Source organism: Pristis pectinata, chromosome 34 (genome assembly GCF_009764475.1).
Source record: "Pristis pectinata isolate sPriPec2 chromosome 34, sPriPec2.1.pri, whole genome shotgun sequence".
NCBI lineage: Eukaryota > Metazoa > Chordata > Chondrichthyes > Rhinopristiformes > Pristidae > Pristis > Pristis pectinata.
Genome location: NC_067438.1, coordinates 7,275,848 through 7,297,506, shown reverse-complemented (window position 1 = coordinate 7,297,506; position 21,659 = coordinate 7,275,848). Strand labels below are relative to the sequence as shown.

The following is a 21,659-nucleotide window of genomic DNA, read 5'->3' as shown; positions in this document are numbered from 1 at the left end:
AGTCAGTGGAGTACTTTAATAGCGTAGTCATAGTTACAATGTAGGAAACGTGGCAGCCAGTTTGTGGACAGAAATAGGCTGCTGTTTCTTTTCTTGGAGCAGAGAAGCGGAGGGAGACCTAACAGAGGTATACAGTATTATGAGGTTCATAGATTAGGAAGATGGCAGAAAACTTTCTCCTGTGGCTGAGGTGTCTAAAACGAGAGGGCGTAGGCTTAGGATAAGGTGTAAGAGATTGAGAGAGGAGCTGAGAGGAACCTTTTCACCTGGAGGGTGGTTGGAATCTGGAACGTACTGGTTGGTAAAGGCAAATCGCCAACATTTACAAAATTAGAGGTGTACAAAATATTAAGAGGAATAGATAGAGTGGACAGCCAGTGCCTCTTTCCCAGGACACCAATGCTCAATACAAGAGGGCATGACTTTAAAGTAATGGGTGGGAAGTTCAAGGGAGATATCAGAGGAAGGTTTTTTACCCAGAGTGTGGTTGGGGCGTGGAATGCGCTGCCTGGGGCAGTGGTGGAGGCAGGTATGTTGGTCAAATTCAAGAGGTTACTAGATAAGCATATGGAGGAATTTAAAATAGAGGGATATGTGGGAGGAAGGGGTTTAAAGGTCGGCACAATATTGTGGGCCGAAGGGCCTGTATTGTGCTGTACTATGACTCTATGACTTAAGAAGAGCGGTGGAATCACCAAGGCTATGGACCAAGTGCTGGCAAGCGGGATTAGTATCGATGGGTGGGCATGGACGTGATGGGCCGAAGGGCCTGTTTCTGTGCTGTATGACTCTGTGACATCACAGAAAGATTTCAATTGTCGTGATCTGGAAAGTCTATGGTTTTCTTCTTGAAATGGTTTTGAATGAGGAATAATCTTAGTCAGTCACCTATACATTAATGTTGCTTGATGATCTATTACGTATGTGAGAGCAGATGGGGTCCTGAATCAGCATCTCATCCAAAAATCAGCACCTCCTTACTGATTCTCTGTCTGAGAATCAGCCAAGACTTTTCTACTCAAATCTCTGGGGTGGAATCCAAGTCCTCAACCTTCCAGCTCAGAGATGAGAGTGCTGCCTCTGAGCCAGTATTGACCCCCCAACCACCCCCCCCCCCACCCCCGCAGCCTGTAGAAGCATGTCCTTTCCAGCTGTGTTTCCCATTTGTTACAGTTACTCCCCTCTCATCAATGTATCTGGAACCTGGCCCACCTACACTAACCCTCCACGCTACCATCTACACTGAGTGTCATGTGCCCCTGTTTACTCCACTCCTGGCTTTCCCCCTTAGTGCATGACAGCAGCCACCCCCATCCTCAGCTCACAGTATCATTCAATATTCTCATTGCTGATTCATTGGTTCACACATAGAGCACTTACAAGTGGCAGTTGATGATTTATTGCCGTTGTCTCTAGGGAAGTTACAGAACTGGTTAGATACAGAGGATAACTCCCTCTGCACTGTCTTATCACACACTCCCAAGGCAGGGGCAGCACAGGGTATGCACATAGTAAAGCTCGCCCTGCACTCCTGCATCACACACACTCAAGGCAGAGACAACACGGGTTACACATAGAATAAATCTCCCTCTATGTTGTCCCACTAAATACTCAGGGAGAGCCTACTTTTAGTTGTATCCCCTGTATCTTCTACCAGGATGAACAGGGAGACATGTTGTGGATTGCTGGTAGCTCAGTGGTAGATGGTCTGCTGTCAGAGGAGATGACATTTCCACAGAGCAACATGTACATCCGCTGTCGAAGGCAAAATTGACTGCTCACCTAGGGTGCTGGACAGGACTGCTCTGAGTGCTTTCTCACAGGAGCCGAGCACTGGTCATAAACCAGCTGGTGGCCTCCATGCTCTGGTACCAGATGGTCGCTTTGGTCTAGAAGAAGCTCAACTTTTTCTTTTCTGGGGCAGGATCTAACACAGGATCTCTGCTGTAGTTGGGGTCTCCTGATTCAAGAGGACAGCCCACACCAGTCATTAGACCCTGCGGAGATACCTGAACGGAAAGCATCCTCCCAGATGCTGCAAGCCGGTGATGTATTATCTCTACCGGGGCACTGCCTTCAGAATGATGCACAGGTCCCGTCGGTGGACAGCATGTCTGGGACATGGTTCCCTCCAGTCAGAATGTACTTCCTCCTACTGCTCCCCACTACCTGGTCAATAAGGGTAGTCTGCCAGACACGAGGATGGACTGGACCGTGTAGGAGCAAACGCCACATCACCAATGCTGGTAGCCAAAGCCTCTGGCTGTCCATTGTTTGTGGGTGTCAAGGGGGCTTAGGAGTGTGGGGCGATCCTATTCAGCGGACTCTTGTTTGGCTGGAATTTCTCATTGGATCCAGACCTCTCCAAAACCTTGGCTGGGAGCTAGTCCCGCACAATTGGAGCCATCTTCCGGAAGTGCCCTCTCCGCCATTCCACGTGGGGTTTTCTCTATCAGATGCTCCTGCGCACTCTTCCTTGTCCTCACCTGCCATCTGGATGTGCTCTGGCAGTCCACTCTGCCCTCCTGGCAGTGAGGGAAGTCCCTAACGAAGGTCTTTGTGTGCAAGAGGCCTCTCCCCTTACACTGAGGACCTGGGAATGGAGGACATTGCACCAGACCAGTCCTCTCCACTTGAGCTGGTCCACGGACTCCCAGACCACCTGCCCTTTCTGTGGCCTGAACGTACCGTGTGTGCATGCAGCATGAGAGCTTGCAGCCCTTCTGAGCATATCTTGAAGGGGCTGCTCCTCAGAGAGAGGTTGTACTCGAGCCCCATGCTCCTGACCTTTGGCACCCAGTGTCGAGGTGGGGAGCAAATCGGTCAGAAGACCTCCTTGTTGTCTCCTAGGTCCAGGCAGCAGGCTGTGTGGGGGTCAGCCCATCACAACTGCCTGCCCTCTCTGAGGTTCATGTCCATGCCAAGGTATCCTGAAGAAAGAGCACGTGATGTCCACTGGCTCGCTGGAGGCCTCCTGGGTCCCAGTGGGTACCACAGGGGCTGGAGTATATCCTCAAGTCAAGTTGAGTTATTATCATGTGCTCAAGTATGGTGAGGTACAGGTACAATGAAAAACTTGCTTGCAGCAGCATCACAGGCACATAGATTCCGACAACACACAGAATATAAATTGTACATTAATTATACAAGACAGTGAAGAGAAAACAAAGATTTTTTTTGCACTATTTTATTGTTTTGCACAATCAGAGACGTCCATAGTAGTGCAAGAGGTGGCCCGTAGTGTTACATTGCTGAGGTAAGGTTAGGGTTGTGCAGGTGGGTTCAAGAACCTGGTGCCTGTAGGAACGTAGCTGTTTCGGAATCTGGTGGTGTGGGACTTGAGGTTTCTATACCTCCTGCCCAACGGTAGCAGCGAGGAGAGGGCATGACCTGTGTGGTGGGGTTCCTTGATGAAAGATGCCACCTTCTTGAGGCAGTGCCTCCTGTAGATGCTGTCAGTGGTGGGGAGGGCTGTGCCCAACATGGACCGGGCTGTGTCCACTGCTCTCTGCAGCCTCTTGTGTTCCTGTGCTTTGGAATTGCTGTACCACGCCGTGATGGACTCAGTCAGGATGCTTCCAACAGTACATGTGTAGAAGTTTTTTTTAGTGTATTTGGTGACATGCCAAATCTCCTTAAGCTTCTAAGAAAGTAGAGGCACTGGCGTGCCTTCATGATTGCATCCATCTGCTGGGCCCAGGACTGGTCATCTGAGATGCTAATGTCCAGGAATTTGAAGCGGTTAACCCTCTCCACCTCTGACCCACCAATGAGAACTAGACAATACATCCTAGACACAGAGAACAACGATTTAAATTAAGTTTTGATGTAAATAAGGTTATTTTAACACGGAAAAAATGCAAAATGAACCGCAGGTAATAAAAGCCAAGGAAAATAGAATGGATTGCAGAGTAAAGCTCAGTCTAAACCATCCCATGAAACAATCCAAGGGGTTAAACACACTATGGGATAGAAACAGATTATAAGTATATATAAAGTTGCCTCAGGTGGATAGGGTAGTTAAGAAAGCTTATGGGGTGTTAGCTTTCATAAGTCGAGGGATCGAGTTTAAGAGCTGTGAGGTAATGATGTAGCTCTCTAAAACTCTGGTTGGAGCACACTTAGAGTACTGTGTCCAGTTCTGGTCGCCTCATTATAGGAAGGATGTGGAAGCGTTGGAAAAGGTGCAGAGGAGATTTACCAGGATGCTGCCTGGTTTAGAGAGGATGCATTATGAGGAGAGACTAAGGGAGCTAGGGCTTTATTCTTTGGAGAGAAGGAGGATGAATGGAGACATGATAGAGGTGTACAAAATATTAAGAGGAATAGATAGAGTGGACAGCCAGCACCTCTTTCCCAATGCTCAATACAAGAGGGCATCGCTTTAAAGTGATGGGTGGGAAGTTCAAGGGAGATATCAGAGGGAGGTTTTTTACCCAGAGAGTGGTTGGGCATGGAATGCGCTGCCTGGGGCGGTGGTGGAGGCAGGTACATTGGTCAAATTCAAGAGATTACTAAATCATACGGAGGAATTTAAAATAGAGAGATATGTGGGAGGAGGGGGTTAGATAGCCTTAGGCGAGACTTAAAGGTCGGCACAACATTGTGGCGGAAGGACCTGTATTGTGCTGTACTGTTCTATGTTCTATGTATAAATAAAACCTTTGTCACAGAGTTGGGGAACACAAGGAGGGCATTCAGACAATGCTGCTGTTTTGTTAGATCAGAGCGGATCTGCTCCTTAGCCTGGTTTTGTTCTATGCACCTCGATGTTCTTATGTGACAGAAATCAGATGGAGGTACAGATCCCAGGTCCAGTGTGAACCCTGTGATTTCCCTGCTCAATGCCTTGGCTCTAGTTTCAGGTTATGTCCCCAAATCTATGAACCCTGGAAGATTTTAAAGCTCAGACCTTGTCAGTGAATATTGGGTGGACCATTATTGAGCAAACAGTTGGTTTAAGACTCTTAATTGCACAGTAACAGAAACACAGCTGGTAACAGACAGAAGTTATCAGACCGAGATAGATAAATATTTCTTCTTTGCCTTACTGGCCAGTCCTTGATTACACTAGCATGGATCTGTCAAGCAAAGATACCAAATACACTCCCCGTGCTTTTTCGGCACCTAACTTTATGTGCAATCACTCAAGGTGACCGGTTTATTTTTAGTGTCAGCAGTTTCAAGAGATCCCAGTTATTATTAAACAAGTTCTTTCTACTAATTGGCTCTGACCTCTCACCTGTCATCTCCCGCTTGCCAGGATTGTTCTCCAAGCCACGTCCTGAGACCGAGCTCCCACCTCCCAGTCACAGAACAAAAGCAAGGCTCACGTCCACATCAGCAAGTCTGTCCTTTTAATTGTGTGTCCCCAGCACAGTCTGCACAGCAAGGCAAGCAACAGCAAATCAATTCTGTCCCCACCCCCGTACTAACTGATCCTGGTCCAACTGGACAGAGAAACCTTGTTCATCCACCTGCTGGTAATCAGATTGAGCCAATAAAACAATAACCTACAATGCAGCTTTAGCTTCTGACACAATGTTAACCCCTTTTAGCCCTTTCTAATCAGCTAAGCTGGATACATATCCACCCCCTCCCCTTCTGTGACCATGTTCCCCAGCAAGGAATGCAGTACGTTAAGATGGGGGCTCACCAGGACTCTGGAAGTGAAACATGACCTTCCATTCTTTGCATTCCATAGTTCTTTGATACAAAGACCCACATTCCATTCGACTGTCCAAACAGATTCCTAGAACATAGCAACACACACAAAATGCCAGAGGAACTCAGCAGGTCAGGCAGCACCTGTGGAGGTGATAGGTAGAAGAGGCAAAGGGCTGAAGAAGAAGGAATCTGGTAATCCTCTTTTTTTCTCCCCTACTTTGTTTTCCCTGATTCCCTGACCTCTTCTCTTTCCCTTTCCCCCGTCCTCGTGACCTGCCCACCTATTCCCCACCTCCTTCCCTTTATTCCATGGTCTACTGTCCTCTCCTGCCAGATTCCTCCTCCTTTAGCCCTTTGCCTCTTCTACCTATCAGCTCTCAGTTCTTACATCATTCCCTTTCATCGACCCAAAACGTCAACTGTCCATTACGCTCCACAGATGCTGCCTGACCTGCCGAGTTCCTCCTGCATTTTGTGTGTGTGGCTCCAGATTTCAGTATCTGCAGAATCTTGTATCTTCATAGAACAGGCACAAAAATTTGGCATAGTACAGCACAAGAACAGGCCCTTCGGCCCACAATATCTGTGCCAACCACAATGCCAGTTTAACCTGCACATCTGCTTGCCCATGGCCTACCCTCGATTCCCTGTCTGTTCATGTGGCAATCTATATACCTCTTAAATACCCTTACCTGCAGCTTTGGTAAACTATGCAGAAACCTCTTTGTAGTTCACAAAGGAGCTGGAGGAACTCAGCAGGTCAGGCTGCATCTATGGATGGAAATGAATAGTCGACGTTTTGGGTCGAGACCCTTCCTGAAACGTTGACTGTTCATTTCCCTCCATAGATGCTGCCTGAACCATTGAGTTCCTCCAGCTCCTTTGTGTGTTGCTCCAGATTTCCAGCATCTGCAGTCTCTTGTGTCTCTCTTTATAGTCCCTCAGGTTCTCCTAACCTTGGAGACACATGAGACTGCAGATGTGGAACCTGGATCAACAAACAACCAGCTGGAGGAACCCAGCTGGTCGAGCAGCATCTATGGAGGGAAATGGACAGTCAACGTTTCGGGTCGGGTCTTGGTGAAGGGTCTTGACCTGAAACATCGACTGTCCATTTCCCTTCATAGATGCTGCCTGACCCATTGAGTTCCTCCAGATTTCCAGTATCTACAGTCTCTTGTGTCCCGTAGCCCTGATGTAGGGTTTAGAGCCAAAATGTCGACAGTTCCTTTTCCCCCACAGGAGTTCCTCCAGCAGATTGTCTGCTTCTACTGATCTTTCCCTGCCGAGAAAAGTTTTGCATCTGCCTTTCTCCAAATTGGATGGGACTCATATTCTTCCTTTACACTAAGATGCTTCTGGGTCGGATGCCACATGAGTTTGAGACGATGTTGGGATTGGAAAGACTCTCCCTAGAACAGAGAGGATCAAGAGGAGATTTGTGAGAGGTGTTCAAATCTCTGGAGGTTTTCAACAGAGTGGAAGAGGCTTTCCACTGGCAGGAGGTTTGTAACTAGAGGTCAGATTATATGCAAAAGAGCCAATGCGTTATACAGCAGGTTATCCCGATCTGGCACACACGGCCTGAAAGGGAGGTTGAAGGAGATTCATCAGCACCTGTCAAAATGGAATCCGATATAAACTTAAAAGGAGACATTTGCAGATTTGTAGGGAATAACTAATCATAATAATAAGAAGAAGACACTTGGCATGCTGGTCTTCATTGGTATTGGTTTATTATTGTCACTTGTACTGAGGTACAGTGAAAAACTTGTCTTGCATACCAATCGTACGGGTCAATTCATTACACAGTGCAGTTACACTGGGTTAGTACAGAGTGCATTGACGTAGTACAGGTAAAAACAATAACAGTACAGAGTAAAGTGTCACAGCTACAGAGAAAGTGCAGTGCAATAAAGTGCAAGGTCACAACAAGGTAGATTGTGAGGTCAGAGTCCATCTCATTGTATAAGGGAACCGTTCAATAATCTTATCACAGTGGGGTAGAAACTGTCCTTGAGCCTGGTGGTACGTGCCCTCAGGCTCCTGTATCTTCTACCTGATGGAAGAGGAGAGAAGGGAGAATGACCCGGGTGGGTGGGGTCTTTGATTATGCCGGCTGCTTCACCAAGGCAGCGAGAGGTAAACAGGGCATTGAGTATAGGAGTTGGGACTATGTTACAGTTGTACAAGACGTTGGTGAGACCGCACTGTGTATGGTTTTGATCACCCTGCTATAGGAAAGGCATCATTAATCTGGAAAGAGTGTGGAAAAGATTTATGAGGATGTTGCCGAGACCAGAGGGCCTGGGTTTTCGGGAGAAGTTGGGAAAACTGGAATTTTATTCCTTGGTGAGCAGGAGATTGAGGGGTAGGTGACCTTCTAGAGGTGTATGAGGGGCATAGATAGGGGGAATGCACACAGTCTTTTTCCCAGGGAAGTGCAACTAAAAACTAGAGGCTTAAGGTGAGTGTTGAAAGGTATAAAAGAGACCTGAGGGGCAACTTCTTCATGCAGAGGGTGCTGTGTATCTGGAGCGAGCTGCCAGAGAAAGTGGTTGAGGCAAGTACAGTAACAACATTTAAAAGACATTTGGATAAGTACGTGGATAGGAGGGACTTAGAGGGATAAGGGCCAAACCCTGGCAGATGGGACTAGCACCATGGTTGGAATGGAACATCTGATGAATCTATTAGAATTACTGAGTTGTAAAGTATGGACCAGGCCCAGCTTGCCCAGTTCTTTGAAGATGTTTATCCAGTGAAACAAAGGAGGTGGAATCATTGGGTGTTTTGGGATTTTCCTAAGACGTTCGAAAAGAACTCACACAGGAGATTGCAGAACAACACTGAACACACGTGGGTGATCTGCTACTGAGGGTTGAGAGCTGACTAACCGATTTTTAAAAAAAACAGAAAGAATAGTCCTCCTCGGGTTGACAGGTTGCAAACTAGTTGGTACCGTGGGGTTTGTGCTTGGGCGCAACCTACGTGAACGATTGAGCCGAGGTGACCAAACACAATGTTCCCACGTTTACTGATGACAGAAAAACTAAGTGGCAACGTGAGGAGGTGAAGAGCCTTAAGGAGGATACTGAGTGAGTGGGTAACAGGATGGCAGGTGGCAAGTTGGGAAACCAGGAGGTAGATAAGCCAGGAATTCTGTTTTTTTTTGAAAAAACAAAGATTGGGAAATGTTGATGTTCAACGGGACCTGGTAACTTTGTGCTCAAGTTACTGAAAGCTGATGTGCAGCTGTAGCAGGAAAATGGTGTGTTGGACTCTGGTACAAGACGATTTAACTACGAGAGTAAATATGCCTTACTATAGTTGTATAGGGCCTTGGTGAGACCACACCTTCAGTATTGTGTATAATTTTGGTCCCCCTAGCTTAAAAAAAAAGGATATACTTGTTATTGAGGGATTGCGGCAGGAACTCACCAGACTGGGATGGCAGGTCTGTCATTACAAGGAGGGAGTGAGTAGGTGAGGCCTCATTTAGAGGTTAGGAGAATGAAAGCCAGAGTTATACAGCATGGAAACAGGCCCTTCGGCCCAACTCATCCATTCTGACCAAGATGCCCATCTAAGCTAGTCCCATTTGCCCGAGTTTGGCCCATATCCTTCTAAACCTTTCCTATCCATGAGCCTGTCCTTTAAATGTCATCATTGTACCTACCTCAACCACTTCCTCTGGCAGCTTGTTCCATGTACCCAGCACCTGAAGACCCACACCTCAGGGTTCAAGGACAGCTTCTTCCCCACTACCGTCAGGTTCTCGAACTGACCTAAAGAAGTTGCCCCTTTTAAACTTTTCCTCATAAAACCTATGTCCTCTAGTTATTTATTCCCTTTCCCTGGGAAAAAGACTGTGCACTCATCCTATCTATGCCCCTCATGATTTTATACACATCTGACTTCCCTTTGATCATTCCCTACTTGACGAATCTATTAGAGTCATACAGCATGGAACCAGGCCAACTGTCAGTCTCCTATGCTCCAAGGACTAAAGTTCTAGCCTGCCCAACCCGTCCTTATAACTCAGGCCCTTGAGTCCTGGCAACATTCTCATAAATCTTCTAAGATATCTTTATTAGTCACATGTACATCAAAACGCACAGTGAAATCCATCTTTTGCATAGAGTGTTCTGGGGGCAGCCTGCAAGTGTCGCCATGCTTCCGGCGCCAACAAAGCATGCCCACAACTTCCTAACCCGTACGTCTTTTTGGAATGTGGGAGGAAACTCTTCCCAGTTTAATGACATCCTTCCAGTAGCAGTATGACCAAAATTGTTGAGTACTCCAGGTGTGGCCTCACCACGTCTTGTTCAACTGATGGCTTACTATAGTTGTATAGGGCCTTGGTGAGACCACACCTTCAGTATTGTGTATAATTTTGGTCCCCTTAGCTTTAAAAAGAAAGGATATACTTGTTATTGAAGGAGTGTAGCAAGAATTCAGCAGAATGGGATGGCAGGTCTGTCATTACAAGGAGGTGTACACAATCCCTCGAAGGCTAGACGAGGTGATTCCTTGGTTGAATCATAGAACAGTACAGCACAATACAGGCCCTTCGGCCCACAATGTTGTGCCGACCTTTAAACGTCGTCTAAGACTGTCTAACCCCTTCCTCCCACATATCCCTCTATTTTAAATTCCTCCGTATGCTTAGCTAGCAATCTCTTGAATTTGACCAATGTACCTGCACCACCGCCCCAGGCAGCGCATTCCACGCCCCAACCACTCTCCGGGTAAAAAACCTTCCTCTGATATCTCCCCTGAACTTCCCACCCATTACTTTAAAGCCATGCCCTCTTGTATTGAGCATTGGTGCAATGTTGAGCAGTCAAGTAATAGGGGTCACAGTTTCACAAGAAGTGGTAGACTGTTTCATGCTGAGGTTCAAATTTATTGCCATGGGCAAGCATACCCAGTTTATATGTGCCATGAAAGTTTAGCCTTTAGCAGCAGCACAGTACATTACAAATATTTACTACATAAATGTAAGTTAACCCAAATTATATATAACTTCCATGACCAAAATAAACGTAATGACATTACTGCAAGTTGAGGGAAATATAGTCAGAGATGGAATTAGGGTCTTTCAGGTCCGTTCAAGGGTGGGGAAGAAGCTGCTGTTGAACCCTGAGGTGTGGGGTCTTCAGGCTCCTGTACCTCCTGCCTGACGGCAGCATCAGGAAGAGGGCACGGCCCGAATGGTGGGGGTCCCTGATGGTGGATGTCGCTTTCCTGGGACATCGTCTCCTGTAGACGTCCTCGATGGTGGGGAGAGCTGTACCCGTGATGCGACAGGCCGAGTCCACCGCTCTCTGTAGCCTCTTGCGTCCCTGTGCATTGGAGTCCCCATCCCAGGCCGTGATGCAACCAGACAGAGACGAGGAGACGTGTCTTCACTGGGAGGGTGGTGAGTCTTTGGAACTCTTTACCCTGGAGGGCTGTGGAGCCTCAATCATTGATCCTAAGCAAGAATTTTGGATAAAAGTGGAATCAAAGGATAAAGGGAAAGTGCAGCAAAATGGTGCTGAGGTAGAAAGTCGGCCACAATCTCGTTGGGTTAACCCTGGCTAACCCCCGCCCTATCTCTTTGTCCTCTCGTGAAAGGGCAGGCAGAGTGGAACTAATTTGTCAAAGAGGTTGCACTGGCAGAATGGGCCGAATGGCAGGCTCCTCTTGAGCTGTATCGTTCTGCGAACGGGGCTCTCTATACTTGTCCATCAACATGCTGTGTTCCAGCATCTGCTCTGAGGAAGGAGTGGCCCACAGCCCACTCTGCCCTGCGGTGTTCCACCTCACCTTGCCCCGTGCCCACACATACAACCCTTGTCTCTTTCAGGAGCCCCGTTCTGGAGGGCAAGTTGCAGGGACTGAAACACCAGCGTTAATCTCCCGGGAAAAATGGGAGTGTTGGCACTGGGTGGTCCCATCCTTCGCCACGTCTCCCTTCTGCCACACCTGTGCTGCTTTTGGGCTCGTGCACATTCCCTCAGTTACGGGGAGAGCCCAGTGGACAGAGGCGGCGTGGGGAAGGTCGATCTGGTTCTCATTTTGTCACTGACACAGAGAGAGCAACGTTGCGTTTCTGGAGCCTCCTTTACTCTAAACTAAATGATCCAATGTGTGTTATACCCACAAGGGACACCTTGAAAGGTCGTTGTAGTAACATTGGGAACAGGACAACAATACTGAAAGTTCCTGTGCGTGCGTGCGTGTGTGTCTCTAGCTCTCGCTCCCTCCAGCTCTCGCTCTCTAAACTAAAAAGAGCTCTTTCTAGGCCTCGCTCTGTCTAGCTCTAGCCCCCGCTCTCTCTAGCTCTAGCCCCCGCTCTCTCTAGCTCTAGCCCCCGCTCTCTCTAGCTCTAGCCCCCGCTCTCTCTAGCTCTAGCCCTCGCTCTCTCTAGCTCTAGCCCTCGCTCTCTCTAGCTGAAGCCCTCGCTCTCTCTAGCTGAAGCCCTCGCTCTCTCTAGCTCTAGCCCTCGTTCTCTCTAGCTCTAGCCCTCGCTCTCTCTAGCTGAAGCCCTCGCTCTCTCTAGCTGAAGCCCTCGCTCTCTCTAGCTCTAGCCCTCGCTCTCTCTAGCTCTAGCCCTCGCTCTCTCTAGCTCTAGCCCTCTCGCTCTCTCTAGCTCTCCTCCCCACACTCTCTGCCTCAAGACCTCTATCTACCTTTGGCCCCCTGGGCCCCTGTCACCGGGAGCCGGGACTGTTGGCCGCAATGACTTTCAGCCAGCCTGACCCTGTGCCTCTCTCTCTGCCCCCTCCGCAGGTTGATGGAGTTGGACTGAGGCCAGCGGGGAACCCGAGCAGCCCCAGGCCGGGGGGGGCAAGATGATGCTGCGCCGGAGCAACGTGGTGGTGTGGGGCGTGCTGCTCTTCATCGCCTGGAACCTGCTGCTCCTCCTCTTCCTGCTGGCCCGGCCCCCGGCGGGTGGAGGCAGCCCGGACCCCGAGGAGCTGACCCGCCAGGTGGTGCGGGTGGCCGAGGAGGTGGAGCAGGAGCTGGAGGTCCAGCAACAGCTGCTGCACCAGATCCAGGAGCACCAGAGCCTGTGGCGCCAGGGCAAGGGGGAGGAGCAGCATCCCGCCGCACCCCCTCCTCCCCCCACCCCGGACCACCACCGCCCACCCCCTCAGGACAGCCCGCTGCCCGTGCTGGTGATCGGCTGCGACCGCCCCACCATCCGCCGCTGCCTGGACAAGCTGCTCCATCACCGGCCCTCCAAGGAGCTCTACCCCATCCTGGTGAGCCAGGACTGCGGCCACGAGGAGACGGCCCGGGTCATCGCCTCCTACGGCGACCAGCTGATGCACATCCGCCAGCCGGACCTCAGCGACCTGCCCGTCCCTCCGGAACACCGCAAGTTCCAGGGCTACTACAAGATTTCCCGCCACTACCGCTGGGCCCTCAACCAGGTCTTCCGCACCTTCAAGTACAGCGCCGTCGTGGTGGTGGAGGACGACCTGGAGGTGGCCCCGGACTTCTTCGAGTACTTCCGTGCCCTCCTGCCCCTGCTGCGGGCCGACCCCAGCCTGTGGTGCGCCTCGGCCTGGAACGACAACGGCAAGGAGCAGATGGTGGAGACGGGGCGGCCCGAGACTTTGTACCGCACCGACTTCTTCCCTGGACTGGGCTGGATGCTGCTCAAGTCTACGTGGGAGGAACTGGAGCCCAACTGGCCGGGCGCCTTCTGGGACGACTGGATGCGGCACCCCGCCCAGCGGCAGGGCCGCTCCTGCATCCGGCCCGAGCTCTCCCGCACCATCACCTTTGGCCGCAAGGGGGTGAGCAACGGGCAGTTCTTCGACCAGCACCTCAAGTTCATCAAGCTCAGTGACCGCTTCGTGCCTTTCACCCGCCTGGACCTCTCCTACCTCCGCAAGGAGCGCTACGACCCGGCCTTCACCCGGCAGGTGTACGGCGCGCCGGCTCTGCGGGTCGACGAGCTGCAGCGCAACGAGCGGGCGGAGCTGGGCGCCGTCCGCGTCCAGTACTCCACCCGCGACGCCTTCAAGGCCTTCGCCAAAGCCCTGGGTGTGATGGACGACCTCAAGTCCGGGGTGCCCCGGGCCGGCTACCGAGGCGTCGTCACCTTCATGTACCGCGGACGCAGGGTGTACCTGGCGCCGCCCAAGGACTGGAGCGGGTACGACCCCAGCTAGGGTTAGCCTGCGGCCCCCGCGCCCTCCTCCCCGAGACTGCTTCATTCCCACTGGGGTCCCCCACCTCCGCCGCCTCTCTCTCTCCTGGTGAGAGTTGAGGGAAATCCTCGGCAGAACAAAACAAAGATGCCTCCCTGGTCGGGTGTTAACAGCCCTCCTACCCCCTCTCCCCCCCTCTCCCTACCCCACCTCTATCCCCCCTCTCTCCCTACCCCACCCCTCTCCCTACCCCACCTCTATCCCCCCTCTCTCCCTACCCCACCCCTCTCCCTACCCCACCTCTCCCCCTCTCTCCCTACCCCACCCCTCTCCCTACCCCACCTCTATCCCCCCTCTCTCCCTACCCCACCCCTCTCCCTACCCCACCTCTCCCCCTCTCTCCCTACCCCACCCCTCTCCCTCCCCCACCCCTCTCCCTACCCCACCTCTCCCCTCCCTACCCCACCCCTCTCCCTACCCCACCTCTCCCGCTCTTTCCCTACCCCACCCCTCTCCCTACCCCACCTCTATCCCCCCTCTCTCCCTACCCCACCCCTCTCCCTACCCCACCTCTCCCCCTCTCTCCCTACCCCACCCCTCTCCCTACCCCACCTCTCCCCCTCTCTCCCTACCCCACCCCTCTCCCTACCCCACCTCTCCCCCTCTCTCCCTACCCCACCTCTCCCCCTCTCTCCCTACCCCACCTCTCCCCCTCTCTCCCTACCCCACCTCTCCCCCTCTCTCCCTACCCCACCTCTCCCCCTCTCTCCCTACCCCACCTCTCCCCCTCTCTCCCTACCCCACCTCTCCCCCTCTCTCCCTACCCCACCTCTCCCCCTCTCTCCCTATCCCACCTCTCCCCCTCTCCCTACCCCACCTCTCCCCCTCTCTCCCTACCCCACCCCTCTCCCTACCCCACCCCTCTCCCCCTCTCTCCCTACCCCACCCCTCTCCCTACCCCACCTCTCCCCCTCTCTCCCTACCCCACCCCTCTCCCTACCCCACCTCTATCCCCCCTCTCTCCCTACCCCACCTCTCCCTACCCCACCCCTCTCCCTACCCCACCCCTCTCCCTACCCCACCCCTCTCCCTACCCCACCCCTCTCCCTACCCCACCCCTCTCCCCCTCTCCCTCTCCCCCTCTCCCCCTCTCCCTCTCCCCCTCTCCCTCTCCCTCTCCCCACCCCTCTCCCCTCTCCCTCTCCCCACCCCTCTCCCTCTCCCTCCCCCACCCCTCTCCCCACCCCTCTCCCTCCCCCACCCCTCTCCCCCACCCCTCTCCCCCACCCCTCTCCCCCACCCCTCTCCCCCACCCCTCTCCCCCACCCCTCTCCCCCCCTCTCCCCTCTCCCCCTCTCCCTCTCCCCCTCTCCCTCTCCCCCTCTCCCTCTCCCTCTCCCCCTCTCCCTCTCCCCCTCTCCCTCTCCCCCTCTCCCTCTCCCCACCCCTCTCCCTCCCCCTCTCCCTCTCCCTCCCCCACCCCTCTCCCTACCACACCCCTCTCCCCACCCCTCTCCCCCACCTCTCCCTACTCCCCTCTCCCTACCTCTCCATAACCCCCTCATCTCCATAACCCCCTCCTCTCCCTACACCGCCCCTCCCTACCCCACCTCTCTCCCTACGCCCCTCTCCCTACCTCTCTCCCTACCCCGCTCTCTCCCTACACCCCCTCTTCTCCCTACATCCCCTCCTCTTCCTAGACCCCCCTCTCCCTAACCCCCTCTCCCTACCCCACCCCTCTCCGTACACCCCCTGTCTCCCTAACCCCTCCTCTCTCACTATCCCACCCCCGCCCCAGCCTGACCACCTCCAGAGAGGATGCCCGCTGGCTGACAGGTGCCCTGCTGGGGGAGCGTCGCCGGGACTGCAGTTCCATGAAGGGAGGGGACTGGTTGGGGAGGTTCAGACAGAAGCCGGTCTGGCCAGAGGGCCGAGGGGGAGGGGAGGGTCAGACACCAGACGGGCAGGGGGTGTGGGGAGGGGGTCAGACACCAGAGAGCCAGGGGGTTGGGGTTAGTGGTGAAGAGAGTCAGGCACCAGAGAGCAGTGGGGTTGATCAGATATCAGACAGCCGGGGTTGGGGGGGGGGGAGGGATGTTGATTGCACAGACTCCATGGGGTGGGGTTGGTCAGACAGCAGCCGGCTGTTGGGTTGGGTCAGGGAGGGGCCCCAGGTTGGTCAGACAGCAGCCGGTCACACATTGGTCCAAGTGCGTGGTTCAGCCTGGGTCTGCCATCATCGATGCCCGTGGATCCCACAGCCCTGGGCTGACCCACCCGCCCCATCGCTCAGCCTCACCGGGCACCTGCCCACAGAGCTGGCGAAACCGCTGGGTCTGTGGCGGTGCCTGTCACCACCGGCGCTCACCCTTCCCGGCGAGGAGGGTCAGGGTGCCGGCCGGGACACTGACAGCTTCCTTCTTCCACCGGACCCACTCTCCCTCCCACCTCGTAATCCCTCTTTCCCTGCCCTGGAATCCAACTGCTGCCAAGGGTGATAACTTGGGGCAAGCAGTCCAGGGTCGTGGAAGTACCTCGACTCCTCCCGTCTGCACCCTGCCCCTCCTGTGATGCCGCAGCCTGGTCTGTCCATCCCCGAGCCAGTGTGGAAGAGGACACTTGGCGGAGAGACAAGGACTTTGCAGTTGGAGCAGTGGGAGGGGTCCACAAGGACTGGGGAAGGAAGAATCATCTTCCCACCATCTCCCAGCTGGGCTGACAGATGACTGGAGCTCGCTGCGATTTTTATTTTTTATATAAATAAATAAATATATATATATAAAAAAAATATCCACACAGCGGAACTCGGAATAGGACCAGAATGACTGGTCTGGATGTGGAATGGGCCATTGGGAGGCCTTCAGAGCGCAGGGAGCTGACGGAGCTGCCCGTGTGAAGTGCTGCTGCTCCAAGTTTCCCGCCAGCTTCTGGCTGTGACATTTTCAGGGGGGGATAAAGGGGTGTGTTGGGGGGGGAAGATAAATCATGGAGATTTGAATTGCAAAATGGGAATGCACCCTCGGAAAACGAGGAGTCAGTCGGGAGACTGTTTCCCCATCCACACCTTCTGTGTATTCCCAGCGTTTTCTTTTTCTAAAATTATTATTTTTAAAACATGTCCAATGATGGCTCCAATTCCCCACCCAAGGTCTTGCCACTTTCCCTGGTTGCACAAGTGGGGGCGGGGCGCTGGGTCGCATCCGGTGTAAATAAATTTAAATATCCATCTATACCTTCCACAGCACCTGTTTCTAAAGGTGGGGGCATTTGTAAAATGTGATTCTTTTTTTCTCTGGAAGAGGGTTTTCTCTTGGTGAAACTGTGATGGGTTCGCGCTGATCTCATTAAACACAGACGTTTGTATGTTTCACATCGATTCCTCAGGATTGAAATCAGATGTTTTTTTTGGGGGGGAGTTGTGTTGAGAGGTTAAAAGCATCAAGTGATGTGCTGGGGTCGGGTGGGATTACAGGAGCGAAATGCAGACTGCTGGAGGAAGTCAGCGGATCGATCAGCATCTGTGGGAGGAAATGGACAGTCGACGTTTTGGGTCGAGACCCTTTCATCTGGACTCATGAATACATGGTATGATTTTCAGGTGGTTTTGGGCGTGGGCGAGGGCTGTGCAGGGGCAATGTGTGTTGAGTGAGGAATTGGAAGGCTCCTCCACAGCCCATGAGCTGCTTTCTAGGAGATTGATATTGGTATTGGTTTATTATTGTCACTTGTACCGAGGTACAGTGAAAAGCTTGTCTTGCAGACCGATCGCACAGGTCAATTCATTACACAGTGCCGTTACATTGGGTTAGTACAGAGTGCATTGAAGTAGTACAGGTAAAAACAATAGCAGTACAGAGTAAAGTGTCACAGCTACAGAGAAAGTGCAAGGTCACAACAAGGTAGATTGTGAGGTCAGAGTCCATGTCATTGTATAAGGGAACCGTTCAATAGTCTTATCACAGTGGGGTAGAAGCTGTCCTTGAGTCTGGTGGTACGTGCCCTCAGGCTCCTGTATCTTCTACCCGATGGAAGCAGAGAGAAGAGAGAATGACCCGGGTGGGTGGGGTCTTTGATTATGCCGGCTGCTTCGCCAAGACAACGAGAGGTAAAGACAGAGTCCAAGGAGGGGAGGCTGGTGTCCGTGATGCGCTGGGCTGTGTCCACAACTCTCTGCAGTTTCTTGCGGTCCTGGGCAGAGCAGTTGCTGTACCAAGCTGTGATACATCCAGATGGGATGCAGATAGAATCCAGATAGATACAGGAGGTGCTGGAACCTGGAGCACAGAGAACAAACTGCTGGAAGCGGGTCAGGCAGCAGCTGTGGAGGGCGAGGGATGGTCGACGTTCCGGGTCGAGACGCTGCCTCGGGATCCGCCGACTTCTTGCGGCAGTTTGTGGTGAGCCAGGTTACCTGCTGGTGTTTAAGCAGGAGGAGAGGGTGGAACAGACCCGGCTGCCGGGTCACTGTGTTCCCTGGGCTTCCCCTGGCTGCGTTGGAGGAGACATGAAGTGGGGACTGCTGTGTGCCGGGTGCAGGAGAGCGGCCAATCTCCCCACCTGCCCCGTATTTCAATGCCCGGTGGAACCCCCTCTGTGGGGAGAGGTGGCACTGGTGCATTGAGACCCTTTCCTCGGGTGGAGGTGGGAGTTCCCGCCACTGAACCTCCAGGGGCGGGAAACCACTGCGTCCGTTTTCCTCCCCCGTCCACCGGTAACAGCAAGCGCAGCGATCCGGCCCCCGCCCACCGGGACGGCTGTTCCCCGCCCCACCGGTGCCTCCGGGGTTGACTGGACGCTGCCCCCCTCCCCCCCCCCGGGAGTCCGGGACCCGCCGCCGGTGGTGGCCTGTTTTATCTCCCCTGGGATACGGAAACAGGCGGATGGCAGGTATCCGGAAGGGAGAACCGGAAGCGCCTGATGTATCAACCTCTCGGGGGGTGGGGGGGGTTAAAGGTGAGAGAAACTGTGGCGCTGATTGGAGGAGGCGCTGGGGGCGTTCTGCGACGTGACAGCCCTGTAATACCATTGGTCCGCTCGCCAATCCATCCCCACCGTACCGCCTCCGTCAGCCAATCGTCAAGAAGGGGCGATGTATCAATTGCTGATCCCGCCCCCAGGCAGAGGCCGAGCGGCGGGAAGGGTCCGGGACCCCGCTGTCCCCGGGGCGTCCTGCTCCCGTCCCGGGGCTGCTGCTGCTCCTCCGGCCGGCCTGGGACAGAACCGGGAGGGTCGGGTCCAGCTGACGTCGGCCGAGCGGGGCGGACCCACAACTCGTCTGGAGAAGCAATGGAAGCGAGCGGTAGGAGGGACATCAGCCAAGGGTCGCGGCAGCTCGCAATAGGGGCAGGACTCGGCCACTCAGCCCCTCAAGCCTTGTCCGGCCCTTCAGTGTGATCATGGCCTCAACTCCTCCTGTGCGCCAGTTCCACTGCGGTTCCCCCAAGACTTGACCACTCAAAGCGACGAGAGCGGAGCTGCAGGCACTCTCGCTCCCTCCATGGTCCAACACAACATTGAGAGGTAAGAGGTGGCAAGGTCAGGAAACCCTGGATGATGAGGTGTATCGAGGGTTTGATGAGGGACAAAAAAAGGCAGCAGCATATTGGCAGGTGAGGGGTACGTTTTTTACTGAGAGAGTGGTGGATGCCTGGACTGCGTTGCCTGATGGGGTGGTGGAGGCAAATTCATTGGGGGCTTTTAAGAGGGGCTTGGATGGACACATGGATGAGAGGAAAATAGAGGGATATGGGCATTCTGTAGGTAGAAGGGATTAGCTATGTGGGCACAACATTGTGGGCCAAAGGGCCTGTCCTGTGCTTTGCTGTTCTATGTATAGACAACTGTAAATGGGAGAGAACCTGGAGAAGTTTAGAGTGAATAGCAGAGTGCTTCAGGAGGGCATAGAGGGGTCATGAAATATCACCGACTGATGATTAACGAGAAACTAAAGGCATTTTATCAGTACATTAGGAGCTAGCAGTAAGCAGGAGCAGACTGGGTCTCCTCGGAGACCAGAGGGACAACCTGCCTGGAGCTAGGAGATGTGGGTGAAGGCTTGTGAGTATTTCTCATCTGTGTCCACGCTACAGTGGATGTGGAGAGTTCAGAGTAAGGGCCAGCGATGTTCTGGAGTGTCTCGGCATTAAGGAGCAGATGGTGTTAGATATTTTGGAGCATATCAAGGTGGATTAATCCTCAGGACCTTACGAGATGTATCCCAGGCTGCTACAGGAGGAAATTGCTGGGTTCCTGATGGAGATGCTTAAATCTTTGTTGCCCACAGTGAGGTATCAGATGACTGGAGGACAGCACATGTGGTTGCTTTATTCAACAAGGGCAGCTGGAGTAACTCAGGTTCCGACAGGCCGGTGTGTCTTACATCAGTGGTAGGGAAATTATTGGAAAATAACCTACAGGAAAGGATGCATTTACATTTGGAAAGGCAGCAGTTGTTTAGGGATGGTCAACATGGCTTTGTGGGAAATCCTGTCTCACTAATTTAATTGAAGTGGTAACTAATGATAACATGGTGGATGTTGTCTGCATGGATTTTAATAAGGCCTTCGACAGGGTCCCTCATGGTAGGCTGGTCTAAAAGAGCCCATGAGATCCAAGGCTAGCTAACAAATTGGATCCAAAATTGGCTTGGAAATAGGAGGCAGAGGAATGATGTGTTTCTGATTAGAAGTCTGTGACCAGTGGTGTACCACAAGGATCGGTGCTGGGATCCTTGACAACATGTAGGGGGTATGATCAGTACGTTTGCAAATTATATGAAAATTAGCGTTGTGGATAGTGAGGCAGGTTGTCCAAGGCAACAGATCAGATGGAAAGTTGGGCGGAACATTTGCAGATGAATTTAATCCCAACCAGTGCAAAGTTAAGAATGTTCATCCACACTGCCCGAGGCTGGAGGGGGTGTTGGTGAACAGAACCTTGAATACAAGTCAGTAATCCCAAGTGGCAGCACAGGTAGCTGAGGTGGTGAAGAAGGCATATGGTATGTGTGTTTCATTGGATGTAGCACAGGATGTATGAGCTAGAATGTCATTGCTACAGCTTCATAAAAAATTAGCAACACACACAAAATGCTGGAGGAAGTCAGCGGGTCGGGCAGCATCTGTGGAGGGAAATATTTGATGTTTCGGGTCGAGTCCCTTCTTCATTGCTCCCGATTCCAGCATCCGCAGAATTTCTTGTGCCTCCATTTTGCTGCTCCACTGCGGTCTCTTCGAGGTGTGCCTACCCCGAAGAGGTTTTCCGCCTCTCTTCGGGAGTTCTGTGAGACCCTCTCACTGCTCCCCCTCTGTGATCTCTGCTGCTCTCCGACCATGTGCTCACTTCCAGCATTGTGTGTGTGTTGCTGCAGATTCGGCAGAATCTCTCGTGTCTCATTAGATAAAACATCAGTTAGGTGAGTCCTGTGCATTTGCAGGCACCACACTACGGGATGGGATTGTGCTGAAGATGATGCAGAAGGAATTCACCAGGATGTACCTGGATTGGAAGGGCTGGATTTTCCCTGGAGCAGAGGAGGCAATAGTATAACAAGACAATTGGGGGACTAGATTGTAAGAATCTTTTTCCATTGGTGAGGGTGTCTAAAACCAGTGCATGGGTATAAGGTGAGAATTGGGAGATTTAGAGGGGGGACTTTTTCCCCCACGCAGAGAGTAGCCAAAATCTGGGAGGTGGAGATTGCCACAGCACTAGCAGCATCTAGACTTGGACCTCCAAAGTGTCATGGGTTCTGGACCACGTGCTGGTTAAGTGGGAGTAGTATGTACAATGGTTAGCATAGATGTGGTAGGCCGAAGGGCCTGTTTCTGTGCGGTATGG

At 52.7% G+C, this 21,659-nt stretch overlaps 2 protein-coding genes across 8 annotated transcripts in view; one reads left to right on the top strand and one right to left on the bottom strand.

Annotated features, from left to right (window-relative positions):
• mgat1b (alpha-1,3-mannosyl-glycoprotein 2-beta-N-acetylglucosaminyltransferase b) overlaps positions 1-14,263 on the top strand; it is a 43,853-nt gene extending 29,590 nt beyond the window's left edge. For 5 of the 7 annotated variants that reach the window (XM_052043950.1, XM_052043947.1, XM_052043946.1 and 2 more), the window contains exon 2: positions 12,448-14,263. In XM_052043950.1, coding sequence (XP_051899910.1) covers positions 12,510-13,841 — 1,332 coding nt within the window. In that variant the 5' untranslated portion in view covers positions 12,448-12,509 and the 3' untranslated portion in view covers positions 13,842-14,263. Of the gene's footprint in view, positions 1-11,539; positions 11,836-12,447 lie in introns of those variants that run through there. The other 2 variants (XM_052043948.1, XM_052043944.1) reach the window with 2 other exon arrangements.
• A 3,481-nt stretch (positions 14,264-17,744) lies between these two features.
• On the bottom strand, positions 17,745-19,132 carry LOC127586112 (uncharacterized). The gene is made up of 2 exons (XM_052043958.1): positions 18,844-19,132; positions 17,745-18,094 (listed from the first exon to the last, which is right to left on the bottom strand). Exons 1-2 carry the CDS (start codon positions 19,130-19,132, stop codon positions 17,745-17,747), a joined length of 639 nt encoding a protein of 212 aa, XP_051899918.1.
• Between the last annotated feature and the right edge of the window lie 2,527 nt (positions 19,133-21,659).

Coding starts and splice junctions, on each gene's coding strand:
- LOC127586112 (XM_052043958.1), bottom strand. CDS start 19,132: ATGTCCCTCCTACCGCTCGCTTCCATTGCTTCTCCAGACGAGTTGTGG. Junction 18,095..18,843: donor GATTGGCGAGCGGACCAATG/GTATTACAGGGC, acceptor TCTGTGCTCCAG/GTTCCAGCACCTCCTGTATC.